We start from the raw sequence: 19,565 nt of genomic DNA on the forward strand, positions 1-19,565 counted from the left end.
TCAATTCATAACACTTTTGGGGGATAAAGGAGGCTGATTGGACAACACCCTAACCTTGTCATTGGGGGTTAAGCTAATGAATGCAGGTCATCACAGTTTCTAGGTGTGTTTGGTACTTTGTTTGGAGTTCAAGAGAACATAACTAACTCAGACATGCCACTCTTTGGACTAATAGTTTTCCCTGCTATATCATACATTGCCAAACCCAGGTTGATGGAATATTGGTTGTAAATGACGGCATTTTGTGCCGTAAAATTGTCCAAACTGATCAAGAAACATGATTCCTCGTAGATTTCACCAATTAAATCTGTTTCTGTCCTGGCAGAGACAATGCACTGAGAACAAGAGAAGAGGTGGGATGAAAGAGGAATTTCAAGCCTCAAATGAAACAAATGAGCCTTGGCATCTTATGTGAGGAGACAAGAAGGGAGAGACGAGTGAGAGGTGAGATGAGTGTGAGAGAAAAGGAGGATGAGGGAGGGAGTTTTGTTGAGCGTGAGAAAGACTGAAAATGAAAAAACAGAGGGTGGGAGGGAAAGACGGTAAGACAGAAAAAGAGAGGTGGTGGAAGTGAGTGAGTGAGAGATGGGCAGGGAGGTATAAAGAGAGGGAGGGAGTAATATAAGAGAGGCAGCCATAGAGGGAGAGGTGACAGAGTAGATTATCCTCCTCTCCTCTACTCCTCTCTGCCAGCCTCATCATGGTCATGCTGCAGATGTTGACTGTTATCTCTCTGACTGTTATCCTTCTGGCATCTGTGGAAGGTAGGACACAGCCATACTTACTTTGTGTGTGTGCGTTTGTGTGTTGCATGGCTTGTATGAACCCTGCAGGTGGACAGTGTAGCATGAGAGCGATGGCGAAGATAGAAAGAGGAGAGAAGAAGGAAAGAGGGATAGCAGCAGCAGGAGCAGCGGGGAGGGAGGCATGGATGTAAACAGAGGGGCAGAGCGCAGGAGGACGAGCATCTGAAATCACACACACACACACGCAGAAAGAAAGCAACTGTGTCAGGGCTCAGTCTGTGTGACGCTGTCACCGCATGTGTTTTTTGAGATGTTGCGAGAGCACTGGAAGTGCAGCGATGAGCCTGAAGATGGATTCTAGATCATCTGTGGCATAACAAAGCAGCTCTGTCCTATTTTACAGCTCTTATTGCTCCTGCTGCTTCACATCACACTTTAATTTGTTTACACATTTGCTGTGGATGAAAAGGCACCATGACACACCCTCCACGCAGACACACACTCCTCCTCTCTTTCTCTCACTTTCTCCCTCTTGTTTCACTGGCATGCTCGTGTGTTCTGCTGCACAATGGGATGCCATTGTAATTCCTCTGGCATTCTTGTGTGTGTACATGTGTGTCCATATCTGAGAGTGTATATGTAACCAGAGGGCATGTGCACATTCTGCAGAACAGATAACATTTTTCTGTCTGCGGAAGCTGCCAATACATTGTTTCAGTCTTTTATAACATCAGAACACTGACAAGAGAGAGCTGAACATTCATGCTTTAAAATGTTTCTCTATCTGATTGGAATGGAATTACCGATAATGTACAATAATGTGTAGTGTTTGAAACTTTTGTGGCTGTCATGATTTGTGCTGAGAAATAGATTTTCACTTTGATATGGCCTTGTTTGCAAAAACAAAAGGTGAGAAACAGCCAAATTAACTGAGGGATCTTAATCTTCCTTTTTCTTTGTTTTCTTTCTCACTCTGTTTCTATGCGTTTGTCTCTTTTGTTTCCCAGGTAAAGGTGTACAGATGCAGAGAGATGTCCAGTGCTGCATGTTGTACTCACAGGGCAAGGTGCGTACCAAAGATGTGTTGCGGTTTGAGGTGCAGACGGAGGGGCCCGACTGCAGTATACAAGCCATCATGCAAGTATTCCAACTATCCACTCCTGGAGCTAAAGAGCACACAGCGATCTGCAGGCATGGAAAATATGCCTCTCGTTATAAGGGAGGGCAGAACCGGGCTGAGAGGCATTGTCATCTTTCCAGGTCATGTTGTTATGGCAGGGCTCGGAGCTGTAATTGCCAGGGAAGTAAGAAAGGAAATATGTGGGAATAACAAGCCATCTGAAAATACCTTGTGAGCCAGCTGAGCCCTGCCGCAGCCAGTCAGTCAGAACAGCAGGGTTTAGTTAAATAAACCATGTTGCATTGTGATACCTATTGTTTCCAGCAAGTGGGAGAAATCAGATGGAGCTTGGGAATGAGGAGCTTGCTTTTTCATGTGGTCAAGCTAACAAAAACATGAAATTCTTATCGACACAAGAGTTTCGTTTGGTTCTCTCTATTCCAGTGGTTACCAACCTCCGTTCCTCAACTTTTGATCATAGTTTGACTTCTTTTTCTACCAGAGAATAAAACATATTTGACTCGTTCCAGTCAAATTAAAACATCTTTTCTTCGTGATTCCTTTGTGCACAAATTCTCTGGGGCTTTGCTGCACTTCATGGACATCTTTGTAGTCCTTCACATAAGTGCTGTATCATCGTTTCTCCCTTTGTTTCTGCTTCAGCACACAACAGATTCTGGACGTTCAGAGTTCAGCAGAATGTTGTTGTCATCCTTTATTGTGTAATTTTTACAGTCTTTACACGAAGAAGGCGGTGAAATGTGCAGACCCCAGAGACCGGAAAGTGAAGAGGTTGCTTAGAAAACTCCTGCAGAGACAGAGAACCAAGGCCCACCGAACCATGTGGCTCCTTCCTCATGACAACCTGCCCGTCATGTCAGAGGTCAGCCACAATGTACATTACAGACACATTGCTGTTACACCCTCCAGCAACCGAGCAATACACATGTGTCACAGTCTAATTTATTCAACAATGGTAAATACTTTGATTTACTGTCTCTGCATTGAATATTCTGAAATAAATGAGAAATTTTCATGCTATTTCCATGTCACCTCAGACATTAATAGAGTTTCCTCCTCTTGTTATCATCAGGACAAGAAAGATAACTGGGCGGTTCTCAATTTGGAGTGATGAAATGGAGGAAAAGTCACAGTCATAAGTAAGGTTCTCTTTAAACCTATGTTTGGTGAACTGCATAAAATATGTACAGTATCTTACAGTGGCTCTTTCATATGTCTCATCCTTTATTTTTGCATTCCTCTCCCTTTTCTACAGGCCAAGTAAACTTTCAGCAGCTCGTCGTCCTAACACAGCGAAGCCCGCTGTTTCTCCAGTCGTCTCGTTTCTCTCTCTCTCTCTGTCAACACTATCTGTCTCCCTGGGACCAGACCTGGGCAGCAATACATATTTATATGGCTTTAGATATTTGAATATGAACTGTGCTTGAAATATTCCTAAACACGTGGCTGGAACAGTCTCAACAAAGGAGTGTTTACTTGTGAGATAAGTTGAATTTGTTATTATTATTATTTCTTAATGGCTCATACTGTTATTTGCTGGAGTCTGCGTGGAAGTGTCTCCCATAACATAACCACTCATGACTGATGTGCAACCAGTGAACAAGTTGTAATTAAACAAATGATACATGAGCAGTGATATTAATATTGTATATCAGCAAGACACTTGTATACCTTCATTAATGTGTAATGTCACAGTGTGTGTGCAGGATATTGGGGAACTGATATTGATTTGCACCTCATTTTGTACAATCCAGGTCTTAGTTGTCTTAAAAAACCCTCGTTCAGGCTTCGATCTTCTGTAACCGACTGTTAGAAAGCTCAACTCTGTGTCACATGAAGAGCAAACGATATTGTGTCCACTTCGTATATTGACTGTTTGTAAACTCAGTATTTAACCCGTGTTAGTCTTTTTAAATCAGGCCCTCAGACATCAACCAGCTATTTCAATATCTATCTGCAGTTTACATTTGTCTTTTTCACCAATAGTATTTCACTAAACTATGCCAAAGTATTCATGATTCAGTTCACTACATGGCAAGGCTGTTAAAACTTAGAGGGCTCAACTGTGTGTGAAAAGCACAAGTATTGTATTGTAGAAGAATGCACTGTATGTTTAAACACAGTATCTCAAGTCGGCAATTTTATAAATTAATCTGAAATAATGACTCAAACTGTCTCATCTGTCTTTTTCTGGGTATCTTTTGCGTGTCTGCATTTTGTATTACACAACATTGTATTTATCCATGCTGCACTTTGGTTCAGGTCGAAAATCTCAAAAAGAAATATTTGGTGCATTATGAATTTAACAGATTTTAATTAAATTGTCAAGTCAGTAACAGGTGTTTTTTAAATTCCTCCAGTTCTGCCCTAAGCAGTTCAGCATGAAGGTGTTAGCATGTAGCTCAAAGCACTGGCTGCTGTGCCCCAGTACATCTCACTGAGCTGCTAAAGCTCATCTCAGGAAGGTTCAAATCTATGAGGCCAAACACAAGACAAGGCTCTAAATCTTGTTTCCCTAAATAAACACATGTTATTGTAACATCTCTGTGAAGGAAGAGAATATAAAGTTAATATTGTGGGTCAATTGGTGAAATCTGGGTCAGTTTTGAAACATGCAAACTGCCAGGAAATACAATAACAACAAAAACACATTTTATGAGAATTACTAAAGATTTTTAGTCAACAACAAATCATATAAAAATGGTTGTAACACAGAACCCATGCAACTAAAACTAATTTGATATAACAACATGTTTGTCTGAGGATGAGGGTTTCTAGCCAGGAGAATATCCTCCACCAGGGGTAGCCACAAACACAATAATGAGAATCACAGTTCAATTCCTGAGCCATTTATTTGTCACATTTTTCATAAGCTGTCACAGCATCAAAACTAAAGAGAAACTTCTCAATGAGCACAAAAGTGGCACAAAGTCATACGAACTTCCAACTGAACTGTAATGTATAAACCTTTTCACTTTGCACTACACTTTCCTCTAAAACACCAAAAAGCATAAAGCAACTGTACATTCAATTCCTCAAAGCGTTGACAAACTTTATTCACAGTACGTTTTCACAAAACAATACAAATAAATCTGTGATTAATCTTCATTACATTATTCCAGTCTAAATATACCAAAATTAAATTGCATGTTTGGTTTTTGGTATAATGTAGAAAACTGAGCAATAATTGAAAGCAACCATTAAAACACTATGCTTTTTTTTAAATGATGAAAAAAAATCCAAAGTATGAAAGAACATCAATATTTCCAAAACAATAACTTTTAATTGCGGAAAAAGAAAAATTGATCAACTTGATTGATATTTCCTTCTCTCTCAATACAGAATATATGTAAAAACAATAGAGAGAAGAAATTGTTTCAGAACAAGTATTACTACAGGTATTACTACAATTAGTGTAGGAGTACAGTCATATGCCCATAGTTTAAAGCAATATCACCAAAGAAATACAGGAAATACTTGCAAATATATATGCTGTACATTTATAAGAAAGCAGCAAGATTTAAACATTCTAACAAGTCACTTGCAATATATCAAATCTTAAAGTAATAAGTGGTAAAGATTCTCCTTCCCACTGTGGTCCAGTGTCAAAGTTAAATATGGGATCTTTACCAGCTGAGCAACTAATGTATTTATATCCTGTTGATATGCTCCATTGAATATTTCAGTGTATCTAAAAGTCCTGTTAGAGGTAGTCATGATGTACGATGTATTACAAAAAAAATATTTGCAAAGAAATGTAAAGCCATTCAAAAGAGCTAGCTGAGTGAACTGGAAACTGGATAAATGGAGTTTGTCTTTGTTAATACTGTGTATTCTCACACTGATGCTGGTAGGAATATGTTTGACTGATCGTATGTATCATAAATCATACAAATATCTGAAAACTTGATGAACCGGAACATGATTTTAAAATGACTTTCAGCTTTATTTGACATACTGAACTTTTCTAAATGACATAGTGAGTTTTTCAATCTGATTTAATGTCACATCACTGGCACTGAATCAGATCGACAGCGGTGGTTATAAAACCATTCCTAAACAGCGTGCGTGCTTATTTCCTATCACCAAGCAGCCACCGGGTCAGGCTGTGTATCATCTTGTTTCCCAGACAGCGTTTTGTATTGGAGGGTAAGTTACGAGTTTGGGACACTCTGGGAACCTCGAGCACTGGGTGAGTCGACCCAAACAGATTTTATTCTCCTGCACCACTGAAAGCCAACTTATACCTAAAATGCTTTTGGTACGTGAAGCCCCTTTGAGTGTGGTTTTATTTTGTTCACATTGTGGTCTCACTGTTGTGGTGCTTGATGGTGTCGTTTTCCTGGCAGATAAGCTGGTAGGGCTTCTCATTCTCCTCGATGACAGAGTTGCGCACCTCGTCATCCTGATTTTGTAGCTCTCCGCGGGAGAGGTGCTCCACGATGCCGGCCCCGAGCGAGTCGCCCAGCACGTTGGTGGTGGTACGCAGGCGATCCCTGGGGTGATGAGAGAGAGAAAGAATCAGACAAGAAGAGATGGAAAGTTGGGACACAAAGAAACAAAACATTATGGTATATCTGCAAGGAAAACACTCACACTGTGCCTCTATACACACTTTCTAATCTGTCACCCTGCATTATGCATCAGTAACCTTTGAAGTGGTGGGACTTCTGGGCTCTCTGAAGCTTTTCTATGACATTTAGGCTGGCAGAGCCACAGCACAGTACACAGACCAATCCCCATCAAGCTGACATTTAGTGGCAACTCACAAGAACCAATCCACGGCGATGATCAGTGTTATGTCCTCTGTGGGCAGTCCCACCGATGTCAATACGATCACCATGGTAACCAGGCCAGCCTGAGGGATGCCTGCTGCTCCGATGCTGGCAGCAGTCGCCGTGATACTGAGTGGGCGGTGGGAGGGATGGAGAGGAGAGCGAAGACATTTAATAAAGCGAAATAAACAAACAGCACATGTGCACTGCTGGTGGGAGTAGTAGAATAATAAAGGCACAGCAGAAATTATAAAATGATGTAAATCTGCCAAAAGTCACGCTGATTACACAATTACAATATATAGTATGTTCTGTAAAATGACGGACATTTTAAACCCTTATATCAAGAATTATATACCGATACATATTTTAGTATAATTTGCTGACATGGTATTTGAGGTATGACTCTTTCATCAACACATACAAACATCTGAGCAGGTGAGTCATTGAGTAAATAAACTGTGGTCACATGGTCACAGGTCAACGAACAATGCTGGACACAGATTGTGCAACATGAAGTTGAATTAAAAACCCTTTTTTACTTGACTCCTCGCAAAGAAAAACAAACAAAGTGTCACCTGATGGTGAGAATCTGGCCAAAGTTTAGGTCCATGTCATTAACTTGAGCGATAAAGATGGCTGCCACAGCCTCATAGAGGGCGGTGCCGTCCATGTTGATGGTGGCGCCCACAGGGAGGATGAAGCGCGTCACCCTTTTATCCACATGGTTGTTCTCCTCCAGACAGCGGAAGGTGATGGGCAGGGTAGCAGAGCTGGAGCAGGCAAGGAGAGAGAGAGGAAGCATTGTGGTTCGACACACAAAATGCAAAAAGTTGATTTAATATATTTAATGTCATTATATTTTACATTTGATTTATTATGTAATTTATTTCATGTTTATTTTTAGTTAAATAGTCCAATATTCTATATGAAAATGACACACAATACAGCAAATAGCACAAAGTTATTGATGAGGTGAGTGTGTGACAGGATAATCGCATCGTATCGTATCAAAGAATCTATACAAACATGACATGATAAAGTTGAGTTTCAATACATTGGCAAATGTTAACATTACCTGTATTTCTGCAACAAGGGACTTTGACAGCATACAATATGGGCAAGTGTCCCAATTTCCATTGTCTGAGAAGGACAGACGAGCAGACTCACCTGGATGACGTTCCCAGGGCCGTGATGAGGGCCTGCAGCAGACCACCGATGAAGCTGTAGGGATTCTTCCTGGTCACCATGAAGTAAAGCATCGGCAGCACAAAGAGGCCGTGGATGAGGAGACCCACAATGACCGACACGGTGTACATCCCCAGCTGACCGCCCACCTCGGCCAGATCCTTCATCTCCACAATTTTCCCTGCAATCAGGAACAGGATGCCCACTGGAGCGTACCTGGTAGAGTGATGCAGAGGTGGTGAGAGAGTTTGGAAGGAGATGGATACAAAGATACAGACAAGCAGGATGTGCGAGGTATCTAGAGCACAAGAAACCAAGATGAGTGACAATAGGTTTTACTTGTTGAGTGTTGAGTCTTTACTGACCAGATGATGATGGACACCAGTCTCATGATGGCTTCATTCAGGCAGTCAAAGAAATCCCTGAGAGCCTGGCCCTGCTGCTTCATGTTGCCAATGACCAGACCGAAGCACATGGAGAAGACCACCAGACCCAGAGCGTTCACTCCCCCGGAGGAGCCGGACATAGGGATTGTCTCCTCCACTGTCTCCTGTCGTAGAGAAGAGACAAACGGAACACTTTACAGATTATACAGTTCATCATATACAATTTGACTCCTTTTCAGTAATCGTGTAATTCTCCAGAGGACTCGTCTGCCACCCACCTGTATGGTGTGCAGCACCCTGCTGAGGTCCATGCTCAGGTTAGACTCTGTCACGTTGAGGGAGTCGGTGAGGTTCAGGGTCACCGTCACGTTCCGTGTATGAACGGTCTTCTTGTAAACTGTTTTATACTGAAAGAGAGTCGGTGACATTAACTGAAATGATGCATCCATTCTGTTTGGGTCTAAAAGTCTGACAGACCCATAAATATTTGGGTGTGGATCCAGATCCGAGGGCGGATCCAGGATATTTTCCCCTTTATTTGACATTTAGAGATAGGATTTTTATTATTATTACATATTTGATGGTTTCAACAATTTCCCAGGGAATAATTTATGGATCTAGATGAAAGAAATCTGGAATTTTTCGGGGAGTGATCTATTAGTGTGTACAATTTAGTGCAGCTTGACTGAATTTAAGGCTTAGGCCTTGGGGGTTATGCTTTTTACTGAGTTTTACATGTTTTCTGTTTTTGATTTATTCCCTTTGTGGTTATTTGAACTAGTTTGATAAATCATGAAATATGAAATTCGAGGGCTTTTTTTGGGGATTCAAAAAATGAAAATAGAAAAAAGATGGCCTCACCTGCTTGAAACAAGCTTCTACCAGATTGGGGGGAAACATGTTTCTGAAATAAAAATGAAACAAGATTAAATAAACAGAAAACAGTAATTTGTAAATGTTCTAATCTTACACATTGTTAATCAATAACCGTTTAATAATTTTACAGAGCAATTATTCAGAATGAGTCATTAGTTTTGTCACATACAGAAGGTTAATGATTCTGGCTTCCCACACACACAAAATCCAATGTTTCTATTATATTTCCGTGTCTGAATGTTGACATAAGTATACACATCCTTTAAAGGAATTGCCATGGTGTCTCATCTAACTCTCTGCATTTCTGAAAATTACTATTACTTCTATGTGGACACTTTCAAAATAGCTTGATAAAGTAACAACTCCTTTGCAATTTCACAAATCAATCAGGTTTCCATGCTGTTGTTACCTGATGAGATCCAGAAAAGCGTCAGCAGCCTGAACAGGTTCAATGTTTCCACTTTTGGCCAAAGGACTGTCTCTGCTGCCTTTGCCCGGCCGGATGATCATCACAATGACGATGCCAATGAACACAGCAATCAGGGTGGTCACCGTGTAGTAGACCACTGCACGGATACCCATTTTACCTGACGCCTTGCTGTCCAAGGAGGAAATACCTAAAGCAGAGGACAGTCACTTTAGGATTCAATCAGTCTGCTGCAAGTTTAGATTTTGTTTTAAACTTTTATCTAATTTGAGATACAACTACTATATATACACTATGCCCCTGCTTCTCTCTCTCTCTCTCTCTCTCTCTAGAGATCTAAAGTAATATTACCACTAAGTTAGGTGAAAATTCATCCTTGCGTTTTTGAGTTATTTTGTGCACATACGGACGAGTAAAACTGGTGGAAAGTAAACCAGTAATCCCCTGTAATTTACACTTTGTGAGCGTTAAGTGTGTTTGTTCTCCTGTGCTCGTTCAAATCCAACCTGTGACCAGACTGGAGACGATGAGAGGCAGCACCAGCATCTGCAGCATTCTCATGAGGAGCTCCCCAGGAAAGGCAAAGTACTTGATCTCCCTCAGGGACAGCTTGTGGGGGCGCAGAGCAAAGCCCAGCATTACACCTGAACACATTTGCATGCACACAAACAAAAGGCACAAATGAACACAAAAAGTCAGATAAAGTCAGTGGTCTGCAGAGAAAACGGTGTTGCACTCTGCACTCACCCAGAGCCACGGCCGCGACGGTGAACAGGACAAACAGGTTCCTCTTGAGGAAAGCTTTGACACTGCCCCTGCTGATGGAGCCCATCCTCTCCTTCATGGTGCTGGCTCTCCTCTCCATTGCCCTGCGCAAACGCCTCCTCAGGTCTCCTCTCTCCGGCAAGGGGGGTTTGTCCACGTCCTCGTTTAGGAAAAGACTTGTACTTGCGGGGGGCTTCTCGTTCATAATCAGCTCCAGCACCTGGTCCAAGAGGCAGGTCTCGTGGGAAACTAAGCAGGGAGAGAAGTCATTTGTCACATGTTGTTCCTACAATTATCTCATTGACTGGATGACAATGTTAAAAGCATATAAAGTGTCCACTAACAGGGAAAATGAGAATATTCACACAGAGTGGAAAGCACACATTTTTAAAAAGAGATGATGTAAAAGTGTGGGAGGTAAAATCAAATCAAACATTGGATGGCTGCTGTGTTTGAAAGATTTAAGAAACTCTGACAATAATTACAGGTAACATGAAACATGAAGATGTAAACTGTATAACCCAGGAGGGGTATTTAGTATATTTCGAAAATAATTTATTTTTAGCATTTACCCCCTTTCTTATATGAAAAAAAATCCAGTCTAGTGCTGCAATTGTTAGTAGATGGATAAAACATAATCAACAACAATTTAGATTAATTTCATTTTGAGTCAATATTGAGTAAAGGTATTAAAATTCAGTGGTTCAAGCCTTTCAAATGTGAGGATTTTTAATGGCTATTGAACCATTAATAATTTAAAGACATCACTTTGGGCTCTGTCTCCCCATATTTTCGGATATGTTACAGATTAAAAGATTCTACCATTAAATCAGATCAAATATCAACAGATTTGTCAATGGTGAACATTTTGCAGCTCTACAACAATCCAAAATCACATAAACCAATATTTAATATTCAGTTACAGACTTGGAACAAATCATTATTCAATTAAGACGGTGAGGCACAAACGAAGGGAAAGTCACTGACATACTGATGTTAATTTAGAGTTTTCAAGTTATATCCAACACTGGCTCTGACAGTGCATATAAAACAGAATGAATAGAGAGATTGGTCCTGTTGTTGCTCCTCTGACTTTAATTCCACCTCATGACCTTGAGTATGTGTAGTTCTGGTTCCCCAACTTCACACAAGGCTTTTTTGCACTTCTGCATTTTGTTTACCACCACAGCAAGTAAGTAAATCTCAGATCTGTGTATCTAAATCTTTACTGTGATCTATTTTTAAATGTTCAAATAGATAGGAGCTGTATCAACACTGTAAAACTTCAAAATATCGAGTTTCTGTGGTCTTACCGTGTTTCCCTCTGCTGAAAACAAGAAGCAGTCTGTGTGCAGCACGTGGCGGTTGGTCCTTATCTATCTAGGCTATAGTGTTTCCTGTGAATCACCCTTCATAAACACACTTGAAGCCTGCGCTTAAAGAACACTGACACTGATTTCTTCATCCACTTCTCCTTTATATCCAGGTAATCACAATGCACTCCAACACTTTCTTTCCCAGGGGTAAACACTGAGTGTATGATCTCCAGAGGCTTCATCTATTCTGTTTGTATCATTCTTGACTATTGATTTTCTTTTGTCCATTGTTCTGAGCTTCACTTATATTTATTACATATGGTGTAAAAGAGCCATTGTTGAGCAGGTTGTGGGATGAGCCAGGATAATCAAGGCCATTATTTAGTTTTGTGTCAGATGCAGAATAACCAGCACCAGTAGGTGTGTGTGTGTGTGTGTGTGTGTGTGTGTGTGTGTGTGTGTGTGTGTGTGTGTGTGTGTGTGTGTGTGTGTGTGTGTGTGTGTGTGTGTGTGTGTGTGTGTGTGTGTGTGTATGTTTGTGGTCCAGGCATTACTGTGGGGACCTGCATCTGTTTTTGCAGTCACATTATGGGACTTGTTATCCTTATTGTTTTTGGTCAGGCTGTCCACAATGAATGGAAGTCAATGCAAAGCCCTAATAAGGATAGATGCACTCACATGAGCACTGAACATCTGAGCATCTGAGCATCTGAGCATCTGATCTCTCCTCGATGTTCCAAAGGCCTGTTTGAGGATTAACACTTGCTTTTAGGGTTAGGATTAGAACTAGGTTTAAATTAGGGTTAGGATAAGGATTGGAATCAAGTGTTTAATTGTCATGGTTAAGGTTAGGGTAAGGGGCTATACAAAGCATTATGTCAATGAGTTCAAGAATATATGTGTGTGTGTACTTGTACAGATATCTTTGTGAGGACCATTCTGAGTGTAGAACCTACAGAGTGAGGACATTTTGGGAAAGTGAGGACATTTTGGCTGGTCCTCACTTTCTGACCCACTTTTAATGGGTTAATGGGTCTGTTTGAAGGTTAGGACTTGGTTTTTAGGGTTAGAGTTAGAATAAGATTTAGGTTAGGGTTAGGCATTTAGTTGTGATGGTTAAGGTTAGGATAAGGGGCTAGGGAATGCATTATGCCAATGAGATAGAAACACTTTCCATTTAATACACTGTTTTACATTTATTAAAGCCACAGCCAAAGAAGAATAGAGCCTAATTAATTTGAAAAACAGAAATGTTTGACTAATTAAATTATAATGAAAGCAACTAACAAACTAAATCCACCCGGGTGTGGATGAGACAAGTCTGATACAAATCTGTGGAGACATGTTCTTCACCAATGACTCTTTTCAGCTGCTTGTTGCTGCAGGAGTTTTGTTGCTAAATACTCTACTTGTCCTGGCAATGCCAGCAGCAAATATACTGGACCCCATCTGATCCAAAGAAATTCTTATTTTGGTTTCATCTCACCAAGGAATGTTCTGCCAATATCCATCAGGCCTCTTTTCATGTTCTTTGGCAAAGTTTAATCTCACAGTTTTGTGCCATTTTATGAGCAATGGCTTTGATTTTGGATGCCATCTGTAGAGGCTGACTTCAAACAATCTCCTTTGCACCATCTGACCAGTCACTGAAACACCAGTGTCCACACTTACTCCTCGTGCCAATCTGATGCAGTTAGATATTGCTTTTTAATGCAAGGCTGCATAGATTGTGAGTTGTGCCTTTGTTTGACCCTAACTCCAAATTGACACGTAGGGTAGAATTAGTAATTATAGGTAATACCTCACATGTTAGAACCAGTTGCATGACGATGGAAAGAATCAGAAGTAATTTAGGAGGCGCCGGGTTATTTACAGGATGTTAACATATGAATATTATTAACATAATATCAATACAGGTCAATACCGGTGTACCGCGGCACTTGAGTTTCATTTGAGCAGCTGGGTCGCCACCTCCTTCCCTCAGCAGCGACCTAAACCTGCCAACTCTGGCTGAAACTGCTCAGTCCTGGTCAGACCAGAGTCAGCACTCCTCTGTCTGACAACACAAACAGCCAGCGTTACCTGAGCAGCAAACCGGTGACAAACAATCCAATAATAAGCTAAACACAAGGACATTAGTATCTCTAATAGTAATGGAGAAAATCATTAACCCTGAGGTGGCCAACTGATATTTTTATGGGCAAAAATTATATTTTTTAACATTATATCAAAACCACTACAGCTCTTTACACAAGTAAATGTAAAATTTAACTAATAGCCGTCAGCATTGGCTGGTAGAAGGGCATGCAGCTTGTGAGTTCACACCTCAGTAGAAAGACACTTCGGACTCACATGTTAAAACACACTGGGACACAAGGATCCCATCTCAAGCTATTGCACGTGTCTCATTAATACTGGTTTATAGTTGTTATAGTTTCCACATTAAAGTCCCTGTAAACGGTTGCTCAGATCAACCTGTGCACATTTATTTTATGCACAAAGCTTCTTTTTTTTTTACAAATCCCATACTTTTAAAATTATTCTTTCAAAATCTAAAATGTATTGCTTTTATGTTGTCATAAATGTATAATAACTTAAAAAAGATCTCGATAAATAAATGAACATGAAAAGATATTAATTAATAACAGTTTCCCTGATTTATTATAATTATATTCTACTCCGAGTAACACATTGCTGATACAGAGTAATAACTGATACTAATTCACTGAGTAAACTTCAGCTGCTCACTGGCTACTCACCACTCATGGTTCACAGTCTGTCTCAGTCAGTCCAATCAAAGTCAGGTGAAAAACCTCAGCTTCACAAGTGCGGAGAACAGATTCAGAGAGTGTGTGAGAGTGTGTGAGAGTGTGTGAGAGTGTGAGAGTGTCCGGAGCTGAGTGGGAAAATGACAGTGTCTCACTGCTCGCCTCTCATGAGCAGACACACATGGAAAGGTTTCTCATATGGTCTGACCTTCTCACAACTCCCACACACACACACACACACACACACACACACACACACACACACACACACACACACACACACACACACACACACACACACACACACACACACACACACACACACACACACTGTCCGGCCAACCTTTGGCAGTCCATCAAATTCACATCAATTTAGTTTCCTGAACTTAAGTTATTTTCACTAAAGCTCCACTTCCCTGAACACATCACCTCAACCTAAATCTTTGGATTTCATTTGACAAAAAAAAAATCTGGTTACCCATCATGAAGAGAGTCGCTCAGTCTGTGCAAACAACCGGTTAATGTCTTAGTCTAGTTTGAGATTAAACAACTACTCAGGGTTAAGCCCAAAGATTTTAATATGGAGTTAAAAGACATAGATGCAACCAGTCAGTGAGAGTCTAAGGAAAAGCTCAATTGAGTTTGATTACAGATGTATAAGCGTTTTTAGAACCTGACACATACAAGGGATTAAAGGTTAAGTTATGGGTTTGTATTAAGAAGTTAAGCTACATACATGGGCCACATAGCTACACCAAATGCTATACCTTGACATGTACATACTATATGACTTAAAGTTACCTGATTGCTGTACTTGTTGTTTTCTATCGAATCTTGAAGTCATTGGTATTTGCACACTACATGATTGATCAGTGACAGAGATCACAAGATTGAACAGATCTTACAAGTCGGTCTGGTCTCCAAACTATGCTTTGGAACAAAAACATGCGATGAGTGACAGGGGAAATAATACAATATCCTGCTGGAGACTGGATTTGTTTTCCTCAAAAATGGATGTCTGCGAGAAAAACGCAGATTTGCTGTTAAAAAAACGAGGAAGGAATGAAAAATATGAGCCATAGAAATGTGTAACAGTTGGCAACAGGTATCCTCAGGTTTCCTCTCACGCTTCGTCTTGCCTCTCATTGGCTGCAGCTTATGTCACTGCACTCAAAACCAGGTCACAACACTATTGGATTTGAAACGCAGAGCCTGTGACATATATAGTTGAATTTGATTATGTCTTTGACTGTTCATAAATAGTGTCTGATTTGGGATTTTTCCCAGCAATCTCCAGAAACTGTCAGCAAGTGAAAAATTCTGGCTGAAATCATGTGGTGTGAAGATAATATGTTTGTCGAGCACCTCCTGAAAACTGTATCTACACGTTGGAGCTGTTGTGGCCACAGATACCACATGGGGACCATAGAGTCTGGGATTCATCAGCATGGGCTTGTTGCGTGTTGTAGATGGTAGAGTGAACATGCATTGTAAATCCTGCCCACGGTCTATTGCAGTGAAGGAAACAAGCACAGCAACAACATTGACTACTTTTTCGAGATGAGAATACGTTACCTGGCTTTACAGTTGTGTAGGTACAGGATGAATAGATTTTTGGTGGTGATAATAACTAAATACTAGAGTAAATGAAAAATCATATCTGTGGTGGATCCTCTGTTAACTCTCAGCAACCACTACTTTAAACACACAGACTCCAATACTAATTATAGGAAAGATTGACATCCATTCAAATCAAAACTTGAAAAACACTCAAAATGTCACTTTTACAAAAGAGTGGTGCAGTTAAGAAAGATGGAGTTTCATGTAAACGTCTTCTGGGCTCGTGTGAATGGTGACCATGGCAACAACCAATCGCACTTGTTTGATTCCCTCAGTGCAACAGAACCAGAGTTTCTATTCAACTACATACAAGTAACCACGAGGAAAAGCTGATCATCACGGTCAACAGCTTCCCGGTTCTGGATGAAATAACTTTAATCATCTTGTAGGACTTGAATATGAAAAAATACACATTGAAACACATTGCCAGTGAAATAAACTACTTTTTTTTAAACAGGCCCACAAGATTTTTGATATGTAGAAAGAGAGACGCAACAGAAAGCATAACTTGGACATTTCTTTTTTTAACCTTTATATGGAAGTTTAAAACCAAATTGCTGAAGTCCAAATTGAATTTGTATTATCTCAACCCTGCATGCACCAAAACAATTAAAATGATAATTCAGTGATAGATAGATAGATAGATAGATAGATAGATAGATAGATAGATAAAGTCTAATACCCTGTTTCTTCTTCCTTTGAACGTGTCAAGCTGTCATGAAGAAACAGATCCTCTCCTCTCCTCTTCTTTCTTTAGACGCTGCAGAAACAAGGAGTAAAACTTTACAATCTTAGAATAAACTTGCGCTCAAACGATATCAGATTCGAGCTATGTTTAAAAAACATAAGTGACGCAGTTGCTGTAATTATTTATCAGCCGGCGACAAGAGGACAATTTAATTAGGTATAAAGAAGATCCCCCACCTTTGCCTGTGCTCCTCACTCCGTCATGTGGATGTCTTCCTCTCCACCACGCAGCTGATAATGAACTGCTGTTGCCCACACACTGTATCTCCACTCACCATCTTCACAGTTATCTCCCGTTTTTTTTTTTTTACTATCAAGCCGTTTGTAGCTTGTCCATGAAGCCTCCGGCAGAGGGAAGCGCCTGGGAGATCTGCGTGGGAGGAGTAGAGGTTAAAGACCCTTCAAGAGAGGGAGAGAGAGAGAGAGAGCGAGAAAAAAAAAAAAATACAGATGAACCACCTGCTGCCACAACCACCAAGCCTGAGTGAGACATACTCTCAGGTTAACATCACGCAGCTCCTCGTGGATTTCTCACTTCACACAAAAGTCACCAAAAGAAATAGTCATTTTGTGATTAACATTCCTTACATGATGAGGATACAGCATCCACAGCACTTATTAAACATTGGGTTCGGGTCCCACACACAGTATAAACACACAGCAGTCATTGCTATGACAACATGCATCTGCTCATTGCTCAGGGTCTGCTCTCATCCACTCTGGGGACCTCGGAGTATTTGTAGCCCTTTGGCATCTCTCTGCCCCGTTTTCCACTCTCACACCTACTCATCATGTTCACGTTCACTGACATTGATATGCACGTAGCCCACTTAAAACTGAATATTTGTGCTCAAGTCATATTCAAGCTGCCCATCGTGAGGAGGAAATGATACAGATTCCAGGTAGGCCTGCAGCGACCAGAGGGTTTGCACGGACAGACCAAAACAAGAAGAAGAATGTGTGTCAGATTGGTGTATTTTTGACTTAGTCGAGCCTTGAGGCCATAAATACTGATGGTTCAGAATGAACTCTTTGAAAACAGACCACAGCTGCTTAAGCCAATCGGTTGTATAAACTCTACATTAATGTCCTTGTGGGTTTTGGGGGATCATTTTAAAAGGAACTATAAAAAACTTCCACTGGAAATCAAAGGAACTGGATTTCAGCTAAAAAAATGAATTGATATATTAAAATGATTCAAGATGCTGTAGATATTTGCACTTTAATCAATCATTCCAATTTTATTTGTATGGCCAATATTCACAAATCTGAATTTTCCTCATTGGGCTTAAAAAGGTGCAACGTCCCTGAAACCCTCGACTAGAGTCAGGAAAAAAACACATAAAAAAGAGTTTTAACTGTGAAAAAAACTTTAAAGTGCTCTTACGTTTCTTCTGTTCTTTGGATTGTGTCAGACATGTCTTCCTCCGCAAACGGGAGTTTTCATGTTATCATGGAATAGTTTCTCTGAACACTTTGTACATTTTAGATAGATACTTCATTGTAGTCCTTAGAAACAGTGGGCACATACTTCAGCTAGCTGTGGCAAAGTGAATTCAATTCCAAGGTGCATTTAGGAGATATTTTGGACGTCTTATCGAATCAAACACACTCGGCTGAAAGGGTTATCTTTTCAGTCAACGTGGACAAGTTGCTCAAGTGCTCAGAAAACATCTACATCTACATTTCTACGACAACTGTGCAAACTGTCTGCTGAGGAGAATCCAGTCTCCAGCTCCAGAAGGGCGGCTAAATGGACCATGGTGAGGTGATCTTTTTTCTTCAACTACTGTTTCCAAGGTAATAATTGAACTTTCAATCTCAGCTGTATGAAGGTTTGGACAGGATGAAATTTACAAAGACAGGTATGTTGATTGTACAATTGTAGTCTGAGAAATTAAAAGGAAATCCTTGTTAGCTTTTTCAGTAACCATAATTTTCCATTGTGAAATTCTTAAAATACTTGAGGATTTCTGTAGAACGTCCCTTTCAAAGATTCCCCAAAAACCTGCACAGGCATTGCTTTAGTCTGTATATAGTTAGAGCTGTTTGATTCTGACTCTACACCAAACATTAAATCACAAGATATTGTGGGTTTAACAGCTTAATTACTCCATCATGAAAATATTTAAATTCCTTTATATCATGTCAATTAGTTTCTTTGGAAATTGAGATCTTCATTGGAAATGATAAAGATCTGTAGATTTCATTAATGTGCGGCTAATAGCATGTAATTATGACTTTAATGATCAATTATCTCCCTATAACTAAATACCAAACTGCTCTTCCCTGTATTAACAGGATGAATGCACACAGAGATAATGTCTGCATACCTTTACATTTTCTCCAGGCATTTAGCAAAACCACTTCTCCTGCCGTTTATCGCCCCTAACATGGGGACGAATCTGATGCTGTGGACTTCCCTCTGCTTCCAATCTGGTGCAGGACCAAAGTGATAGGAGCAGATTGCATCGCCATGGCAACATAATTATCCTGCCATAACGTGGGAGGCATGGATCATGTATGATCCACGTTTAGATAGTGTAATTATTCTCCTGCCTGCAGGAAGGAACATTTATCTCCGTGTTATCTCCCAGCGGGTTAGAAAATGCTTTCTTTTGGTACAATATCATCTCATTTAGTCTGATGTGAAATCATCAGTTGTGTTTGGTTAATAAAATGGTTGAATAAGGGCAAACTTAAATATTTTTAAAAAGATTACATGAAAAAAAAAATGAATTAGGTCACTATTAGTGCCTTAGCAACAAAATGATGACGAGTGACCATATTTCCTACATGCTAATTGAAAT

General features: G+C 40.2%; 2 protein-coding genes across 3 annotated transcripts; one reads left to right on the top strand and one right to left on the bottom strand.

Moving 5' to 3' along the window:
- The first annotated feature begins 477 nt into the window (after nt 1-477).
- Nucleotides 478-4,058, top strand: ccl44 (chemokine (C-C motif) ligand 44). Its single transcript, XM_035176713.2, has 5 exons — nt 478-764; nt 1,754-1,883; nt 2,602-2,749; nt 2,960-3,026; nt 3,143-4,058. Exons 1-4 carry the CDS (start codon nt 701-703, stop codon nt 2,996-2,998), a joined length of 381 nt encoding a protein of 126 aa, XP_035032604.1. The 5' UTR covers nt 478-700; the 3' UTR covers nt 2,999-3,026; nt 3,143-4,058.
- A 662-nt stretch (nt 4,059-4,720) lies between these two features.
- On the bottom strand, nt 4,721-19,002 carry slc1a6 (solute carrier family 1 member 6). Of its 2 annotated transcripts, XM_035177549.2 has the most exons (12): nt 16,933-19,002; nt 16,691-16,768; nt 10,287-10,553; nt 10,046-10,183; nt 9,522-9,729; nt 9,098-9,140; nt 8,515-8,643; nt 8,216-8,400; nt 7,833-8,066; nt 7,241-7,435; nt 6,657-6,791; nt 4,721-6,383 (listed from the first exon to the last, which is right to left on the bottom strand). In XM_035177549.2, exons 3-12 carry the CDS (start codon nt 10,507-10,509, stop codon nt 6,185-6,187), a joined length of 1,689 nt encoding a protein of 562 aa, XP_035033440.1. In that variant the 5' UTR covers nt 10,510-10,553; nt 16,691-16,768; nt 16,933-19,002; the 3' UTR covers nt 4,721-6,184. The 2 variants fall into 2 exon arrangements, with proteins under 2 accessions (XP_035033440.1, XP_035033439.1); XM_035177548.2 differs by lacking the exons at nt 16,691-16,768; nt 16,933-19,002 and adding an exon at nt 14,380-14,589.
- Between the last annotated feature and the right edge of the window lie 563 nt (nt 19,003-19,565).

Source organism: Hippoglossus stenolepis, chromosome 14 (genome assembly GCF_022539355.2).
Source record: "Hippoglossus stenolepis isolate QCI-W04-F060 chromosome 14, HSTE1.2, whole genome shotgun sequence".
In the NCBI taxonomy this organism is placed as follows: Eukaryota; Metazoa; Chordata; class Actinopteri; order Pleuronectiformes; family Pleuronectidae; genus Hippoglossus; species Hippoglossus stenolepis.

Bases quoted from the DNA above. Each gene is read 5' to 3' on its own strand.
- ccl44 (XM_035176713.2), top strand. From the start codon at position 701: ATGGTCATGCTGCAGATGTTGACTGTTATCTCTCTGACTGTTATCCTT. The intron at 1,884-2,601 runs GCAAGTATTCCA...TAATTTTTACAG, and splicing joins TGCAGTATACAAGCCATCAT to TCTTTACACGAAGAAGGCGG. The intron at 2,750-2,959 runs GTCAGCCACAAT...TGTTATCATCAG, and splicing joins ACCTGCCCGTCATGTCAGAG to GACAAGAAAGATAACTGGGC.
- slc1a6 (XM_035177548.2), bottom strand. The intron at 9,141-9,521 runs GTAACAACAGCA...TTTTTATTTCAG, and splicing joins GCTTTTCTGGATCTCATCAG to AAACATGTTTCCCCCCAATC. The intron at 8,401-8,514 runs GTGGGTGGCAGA...TCTCTACGACAG, and splicing joins GGGTGCTGCACACCATACAG to GAGACAGTGGAGGAGACAAT.